This window comes from Mesocricetus auratus, unplaced genomic scaffold, assembly GCF_017639785.1.
Source record: "Mesocricetus auratus isolate SY011 unplaced genomic scaffold, BCM_Maur_2.0 Super-Scaffold_6730, whole genome shotgun sequence".
Lineage (NCBI taxonomy): Eukaryota > Metazoa > Chordata > Mammalia > Rodentia > Cricetidae > Mesocricetus > Mesocricetus auratus.
Window position 1 is genome coordinate 72,952,503 of NW_024429184.1, and position 8,828 is coordinate 72,961,330.

The 8,828-nt window shown below is 43.7% G+C and overlaps 1 protein-coding gene across 1 annotated transcript in view; it reads right to left on the minus strand.

The window, feature by feature from the left end:
- Positions 1 to 7,838, minus strand: part of Xkr4 (XK related 4) — a 375,247-nt gene extending 367,409 nt beyond the window's left edge. Inside the window, exon 1 of the mRNA XM_005085925.4 lies at positions 6,818 to 7,838. Within this exon, the coding sequence (XP_005085982.1) occupies positions 6,818 to 7,614 (797 nt within the window). The 5' untranslated portion in view covers positions 7,615 to 7,838. The remainder of the gene's footprint in view (positions 1 to 6,817) is intronic.
- Between the last annotated feature and the right edge of the window lie 990 nt (positions 7,839 to 8,828).

Here is an 8,828-nt window from a genome sequence, read left to right on the forward strand (position 1 = left end):
AAGTATTCTGAGCAAATATATCAAGGAAAGCTGATAAACATTGAACATGATCTCACAACTCATCAAAACTGTAAACTCTGTACTAACAAGTACTTTCTCATGAATGGCCCTCAATGATAACTCACACTTCACACTATAGAACGACAAATCCTGTCCTAAATCCCAAGGTCCCATTAGTAGTCCACATGACTGTAAAACAAGTCAAAGAAATGGTTAATCTGATTAGCTAGTAAGCATGTAAAGACAAGCCATTGCACAGCTAAATGGTCATTTGTGTTATTTAGACTTATAGAGTATCTGGTTCCTTTTAGACTGTAAAATACAAAAAATTTAATAGCAAATGCATTGGAAATCTAGACAATGAGAATTTTCAAAGATTTATTCACTGTGGGAGTGGAGAGATAGCTCAGTAGTTATGAGCACTGACTGCTCTTTCATAGGTCCTGAGTTCAATTCCCAGAAACCACATGATGGCTCACAACCATCTGTAATGAGAGCTGGTGCTCTCTTCTGGCCTGCAGGGATACAGGCAAACAGAATACTGTATACATAATAAATAATTAAATCTTTTTTGAAAAAGAACTGTTCATTGTATTTTATGTGATGAGTATGTTCCCTGCATGTATGTTTGGGCACTGCATGCATGACTGATGCCAGTAGAGGTCAGAAGAGGATGTCAGATCCCCTGAGATTGCAGTTACAGACAGCTATGAGCTGTCATGTGGATGCTTGTAATTTAACCCACGTCCTCTGCAAGAGCAGCCAGTGCCCTTAACTACCAAGCCATCTCTCAAACCCCCAAAAGAATCTTTTTGTGAGTAACTGATCAAAAACTTTCAAAGTTACTACATTAATGAACAATTAATTTGAACATTAATGAATAATGTTCAAAATTGTGGGTATATACACTTACATAAGTGCTATATTATATTCAATCACCATGTTAAGATATTTGAGGTGCTTATGTAATAAATACAAGATTTTCACTCTCATGAAACAAATATAGCTCACAGTTCAAGGAAATGGAAACAATTTTGGACTTTCCTTTAGTTACCGAAATGATGTGACATAGATATATCCATCATGTGGTTTATGTGTAAATTATTCCAACTCATACAGAAATGCAAGTAAATGCATAGGGAGTTCTCTGATTGTGTGTGAATTTATAACTATTAACTAACTCAGGAATTACTCAGAACTACTGTAGGGATTTGAGGTGCTCCAGGAAAGAGATCAATTCCACAAACTGATAGCTTATAAAGCAGCGAATTTGCTGTATTTTAGGAAAAGTCCTTCTCCTTCATTTACCCATGGAAAGTGGAAGTTAGTCTGCTACATTTGGAGCTGACTATAACGATAAAAATGGTTACGAAAGCACAGGTCTGGAAGACAATCTTCCACCACACCCCTCCACTGGAAGTCAAAGTGTCTCAACATTGTCTCTAACTAGCTCTGTTTTCACTGCTGAGGTACCCTAATAAGACAGTCACTGCTGATTCATAGGTATGTTAGAGTAAACAATTCCAATGAAATTCTCTTTTCATTTCTCCCATTCTCTTGTTTTTCTGTTTTTGTTTTACTGATATAGATTCAAAAGTACTATCAGTGAAGTAACATCATTATCTGGTTGTACTCATTTTGCCAGAGTGTCTCCATGAAACTGCAAGGTCTCTTTCCATCACAATTTTTCACCTCTCATCAGAGCATCCTCAGATGTTCTTACTTCTCTTCTCCATACTGTATCACCCTCAGCTTTGTCAGCCATTTTTTACTTGCTTCTATCCCTTAACTAGGAATATTAAATTATATCCAAGGATGTGCACAAAACCATGTGACCTATAAAGGATAACATTTACAAGACTTGTTTCAATTTCCATGTATGCAAAATGGAAGTGCTCCATCAAACATTAGTTGAGAATCAAATGAAAAATAGAACAAGATTTTAGGGATTTTAAACTACTATCAAACTTTCTCCTAACAGATCAGAAAATGTAGCCAATCAGTGGTGGTGCATGCCTTTAATCACAGTACTTGGGAGGCAGAGGCAGGTGCATCTATGTGAATTCGAGGTCAGTCTGGTCTACAGAGCTAGTTCCAGGACAGGCTCCAAAGCTACATAGAGAAACTCTGTCTTCAAAGACAAACAAGCAAATAAATAAATAAATACAGACCAGGAAATGTAAATTATATATGGTAAAGCTCACCATATTCTAGGGGAAAGCTTTTGTAAAAACAAAAAATAAATCACACAAATACATTTTGGTACAGAATTTTCTTTTGCATTTTGTATAGGTAGAATGAAACAGTCTGTTTCTCAAAGAAATAACTATTGTATTGGGTTTATTTACATATTTCAATAATACCCAAACCAAGCCCTGTGATGTCTATGTAGTTCATGAATGGAAGAGACACTGTTGAATCAGAGGAAATAGTGACATCTCTTCTGAGACTTTCAGCTGTGAAAATTTGCTTTGAATAAAACAAGTTTGTAACACTTTTGCAAACCAGTATCCTTTATAATCATTCCAAAGCTCCTCCTTGACTTTAGAGTAAAATCTCATTCCTTTTCATTGTCTAGTACAAAGAATCATTCAGGCTTTTCTCTAGCTACTCTCTCTCAGCCCTGTGTTTGGGTACACACAGTGTATCCTGTTCACTTTTTGCCCCCTAGCATTTATGCTTTGTTAGACTCAAGGCTATAAAGTGAATCATAATGTTTTCTAATCACTTAAACTTTTATACAGACATCTCCTGACCTATATGAACCATCAAGGTTGTTTGAATTTCTATCACAGGACTTAGCCTTATTTTGATGTTATCTGTATATATTCTGTCTTCCTCATGAGAGAGCAAATTCCAAGGTGTACATTTAATTCATCTTAGGAAAACTAGTACCTAAAACAGTGCATTGCACATAGTAGGTACTAAATAGAGGTTGAATGAATTAAATAATAAATATGCACAAAGAAGGAATATGAATAAGACAGAAAAATAGTCATTCAAGGAACCAGCAAAAGGAACCAATATTGTGTGAGCCATATCAGGATTCAGGACTAATGCTGAATCTGTAAAGCACATATTTTAGAAGTTTACAGTATGACTTGGGTTCTGCTTCCTATGTATTCCTTATCTCTAGGACAAAATTATTTACAAGTGCTTTTTGCGTATTCACATACATTGTATGAGCTAATCAGAAAGGTCACCACACGATCATGCTGTGTAGCCAAACTTAATGGAACAACCAAGTAAGATAGCAGGAGCAGTGCTGGACTTGGACGTGTGAGCAGGAGTAGTCTGCCCTTATCTGATATTTGCCCACCAGGGAGATTCCTCCACTGATCTGTACTGCAACTCCCTTGCCAATCTTAGTGCAGAAATTTTTTATTTTTGCACATTTTTATCATTATCATTCAAGTGGGCACAGGGAGTTAGTCAATGATCCATGGTGAACATGAACTTTAGAGTAAGACAAACCTAGTTCTGAATGCTAGACACAAGATTCAGTATCAGGGTGACCCTGGAAAACACTTCCTTATTCTAAGCTAGTTTTCTTATAAAGAGGGCAACTAACCATTCCCTTCCACTTTACTGCAACTTGGGAAATTAAAAGGTAATAATTTTAAGTTTCTTGATAACATTACCATCATTGTTTTTACCCAATCATAGAATAACTTTTCTTGCAGACCACCTTACCACAGGCATAGTTAATGGTTGTGCCATCATGATTCTCACTGGATGAGTTGAATTGTTAGTCATTCTGGAATTATATAAAGAGAGTAGTAGAGAATCATGTTCCCCTTCACTTGCAGGCACAGTGCCTTAAACTCATGGTTGCTCTTTCCACGTATTAGCAAAAGCTCACTTCATTATTCTGCGTGGCTTCTTCTCAGCACCACCTCCTATGACTTTAACAGAGTCCATTAATTTCCCATTAGTAAACTTTAATTAAAATGAACATGTATCATTGCTTTTAGCAGTTGTATTCATTATGCATGTATAACACATGCAAATTTTGATCACAGAGTTTCAAATGGCTTATTTTAGAACAAACAAACACAAGGATGTTATTTTTAAATATTTTATCTACAGAAAGATTTTAGAGTCTTATGCTTTCCTAAAATAACTACAATTTCAAGGCAATGCAAAGAAAAATTAGCAACCTTGATAAAAATCTATCTTCTTCGAGACAGTGGTAGGTTAAAACATGAATAATGACCTTGGAGATTTAAACCACCCTGTACTCTGGGTTACTGCAGTATTGGGGTAGAATTCATTGAAAAGTAGAGCTGGAGGAGGTCAAGGGATACTTCTAACTTAAGGATCTACATTGGTCTAACATATTACACCATTTCTAATACAATAAACTTAGCTGAGTCCTTTTTACCACTTATTATAAAAGGTACACTCCACGCACTAAAGTTCTATTCCAATGAAAATTGGAACATATCAGAAAGTATCTGAGTGTTAAATTGCACGATCATTATCTTTCTTTAAAGTTCTCTACTTATGTCAAATAATTCAAAAGCATGTTTTAAGGAAATAAAGATAGTTGCTTTAGATCATGGTTCTACCAGATTATCATGGGATTCCTCAGGCATTTATCAGTCAAGTAACAATTGAGATTTCCACAGTGAGTCCTTCATTTTGCCAGGATGAAAAAGACATGGTATTTCCAAAAAGAACAGTTCCACCCTGACAAGCCTATTACCAAAACAAACAACAATATCTCTCAGGAATATTTTTGTAGGGCTGCTTAACAAAAATGGAACCGTGTTTTCATCCAAGGCTTGAGCCAATTAGTGCACGTGTCTGACAGCCTGATAATCCCTTTCTGCTTTTAGTCTTACCCTTTGTCCCTTGCCCTCTTGTGGCTCTTCTGTTAGACCCACTGACCCAGTGGCTATTGTCTCGCTGTGGTATTTTGTTCCATATGTTTTCCTACTTCTCACTTTCTGAGTATAATAATTTCCTGAAGAAATGGGGCATTCTTTTCAATTGGGAAAATGCTTAGATTGGAAAGTCTAATAAACACTGCAATTAAAATTACTCTTCAGTTCACTGAGTTTGACACCACTTGTTTTTCAGAAAATATCAATCTGAGGAGACATGCACAGCTTTTCGGTGAATATAACTAAGAAGTGTTTGCATTATCGATGTACAGATAATTAAAAGAGAAGTGATTTCAAAAATCTTTTATAAAGTTTCTACAAGTTACCAAATAGGTTGGTAAGCTTTCTATACCATGTTGCTAAAATTGCTAATCTTGTAATTCAAGCCGCCAATAAAATAATTTCAGCAATTAAATAAGCCTTCTAGTTCTTACTCATATTGAAGAAGAATAACTACTCTGGGTCTTCCAATAGTCTTCTGTGAGCAGTAGAGCTGACACTGATAATGGGTGTTTTAGAAAGTCTCCTTGTGTTTGAGATATTTCCACAACAATTTGTCTGAAAACATACCATTCTTTTCCAGAAAGTATCTTCTCTAAATATTTTCTAAGGCAAGATATCACTATCTATGGTCATGCTCACCCTGTTTTACAAATATTGATCCTAATAAGTGCAATGGAATTATTTCACTTGCTGTACTCAGATGAGCACCCTACTGTTCACCAGAAAGGAAAAGAAGTTTGTGAATGTATTCTGCAAATGCCCTGACCTGTTTTATCATGGGATACTTCACCATGCCAATGACTTACAATGCCTGTCATCATAACAACTACAGGTGAAAGTGCAAACTACTGACCAGTATCAGCCCACTTGGGAGGAAGTTTCCACCGACTGCAGTACATACTTACTAAGTCATTTTAAAACCAAGGAATATGGAGGGTATTAGCCTCTATATTCTTCAACACATGCTTTTGTGTGTTAAACATTGCTTTCCAAAATTCTAAACACATAAAAGTCAAAAGAACAGATTTTTGTGCACATTGTTACACTACATTCCTATGACTTTGCAGTGATGTCTGAGGGATCTCCCCCAACTAGTTTAGTCTTGTACTTCAGTTTATAAGTGGAAGGATAACTATGTAAAGAGACTTGGTAGATGGAGTGATAAGCAGCAAATCAACCAATGAAAATTCCAAGTGCAATTAAAGTTTACCCAATGTGCTTACTACCCCTTTCTCAGTTACAGGCAAAAGTAGACTCCTAGATACTACAAGATAATCAAAAAGTATTCTATATGAGTTAGGGTGTCCTAAAGCCTGATCACTTGTACACACACATGCAGGAGTGTGCTTGCGCATGCACACACACACCCAATACATAAAATGATATACATATATATTGATTCATGTTATATATATGACAAATCAAATATTTATTAGCACTATTTTGAGCACAGTACTTCTTTAGCAGTTATCATTGAGGTGTGGGTTCCTTTGAGTATTAACAATTCCTATTTAACTGGAATTAGTAATCCTATCACCCAGAACAAAGGGAAGTCTACAAAGTGCAATCCACCACAAATTGGAGATAAGAGAAAATGATTTTTAGAAAGTGTGACAGGAATCCTCTACTAATGAAATGGTGTGTCTACAATCTGGGAAGAAGTTGTAGCATATACAGAAAAGCTTCAAGAAGATGGGGTGCATGAGAGACCACAAACATGTCCATGCCCATCCCTGGTTTCTCTTTCCTCACCTAACCTAAGCTGGGGGGGGAGCACTTTAGAAAAGAAAAAAAAAAACCAAAAAAACCAAAGAGTGACTAGGCTCACTATGACAGTCATCTTGGACGATTTCATGCAAAATCAGAGCACAGTGCACATAGGAAGCAGCAGTAGTCTCCCTCCACCCCCATTCTTGATACAGTACCTCCAGATTTGCCCGAGCTGCAAGATGTGGATGAGTGACTGCAGGAGCCAGATGCAGAAGGAGCAGGACGCAGACCTGTGTTTGCCGCTGGTCCGGGTGGCCTCGTTGCTGTTGCTGCCGCTGTTGGTGGCGGCGATGTTGCTCTTACTGGCGTTGGATGCTTGCCTCTGCGGCGTAGAAGGGCGAGTCTCGCCTTCCCCGGCTGCAGACCCACCACTGACCACCGTCTTGCAATCGGGTGCAGGCTGCTGGCTGCTGGAGGCCATAGTCGTGGCGCTGTCCTCGGTGCTGAAATCGTGCACAAACCAGCGGAAACTGAACACTTGCACAGAGAGCGAGCCCAGCACCACGAAGAAGAGCGTGAGCCCAAACCACCAGCGCTGGCCGCGCAGGTAGTAGTCCACGGCGAGCCAGATGTCCGTTCCCACGTCCGCGAAGTACACGGCCACGGCGGCCAGGATCCAGAGGCAGTCCCACAGCGAGTAGCGCCGCTGCTCCCTTCCCAAGCGCAGGCACAGCGCCGCCGAGCCCGCCCCGCTGCCCGGGCCGCCGCCGCCAGAGCCGCCCGAGCCCGCCGAGCCACCGCTCCCCGCGCAGCAACAGCAGCAGCGCGAGCAGCCGCCGCCGTCCGGGCAGCAGCCGCCCCCAGCCGCTTCTACATCCTCAGCTCCGGGCCCCGACGGCAAGCCAGGAGCCAGTCCTTGCACCGAGCCCGAATTGTCCGAGTTCTGCAGCGGGGTGAACGCCACGTCGCTGCTCTTCTTCATCTTCAGCCTCCCGTCTGACTTAGCGGCCATGATGCCTCAGCAGTGGAGAAGAGCCCTCCTTTATCTGACACCTGTCCCTGCTGTCTCCTCCTCCCGCCACCTTCTCCCTTCGCCCCGGCTTCCCTCCTGGCCGCTCCGCTCTCCCGCTCCTGCTCCTGTGCCCGCCCGATCGCCCGCCGCCGCCCGCGGGGCTGGGCGCTGGGCCCGGCTAGCCGCACGTTCGGGGCCCGCAGGAGCGCCGCCTGGCTGCCTGCGCCGAGCCCAGCTGCTCGCGCCGGCCCGCGCGCGCCCCTGCCAGCCGCCCGCGCTCCGCGCCGTCCCAGCCCCGCGGCTGCAGCACGAGCCGCCGCGGCCGCCAGCAGCAGGAGCAGCAGCGGCCGCCGCGGCGCTCCTCGGACCTGCACATTCCTCTCCTCCCCTCGCGCGCGCTCCCTCCTCCCGCAGCCTCTCCTCCACCAGCTGACTCCGAGGGAGAGGATGACCTCATCCCTTCCCTTCCAGCTGCCGCCGCTCCCACCCTGGCTGGGGAGGGGCGAGAAGAAGGAGGGCCCCGGAGGAGGGGCCGGGACAGAGGGGAGCGGCGGGCGGCGGGGGGAAGGGGGATGGGGGCTTGCTGGCCAGTGCTGGACGCGGAGGGCAGCAGAGAGGCAGTTGGAGGCCCGGGCTCGTGGGATTTCAGAGAGCGCTGGGTCGATTTGACCGACGCTGTGGGGGTGGGGGACAGAGCTGGCAGAGTGGTGGAGTCTCCGAGTCGGGCCACCACCGAGGGCAGGGGCCGGTGGACGCGAGCGGGCGTGGTAGCGGCGAGGGCTGGAGAAGCGCAGGCCTCTTTGTGCTGCACCGGGAACTCGGGCACCTGGCCGGGTTGTGGTGTGCCGCTAGCGCCCGCGAGGGTGGAACAGAGTGCTGTAACTAGGAAGCTATGGCTCCGATACTGGCAGCGATAGTGGGCGTGCCAGGCTTTGGAGATCCAGGGAGGTAGAGAACCTGCAGGGCTGGAACACCCAGAGCAAAGCTGGCAGCGGAGGGCGTGCCCTCGGGGTAAGGAGAGGGCAGCCCCAGGGATCGAGTATTGCCAAACCCCACCCAGACTGGGGAGATGCGAAGGCCCTCAGGACCTACCCCTCTCAGATGGCCAGTGCCCACACCCCGCGTGCTTAAGGAGTCAGAGGCAACCAGAACTAGGCAGACTAGGAGGTGGGGCCACTCTTAGCCGCAGGTGGGAAACGCAGCACCCCTGGCGG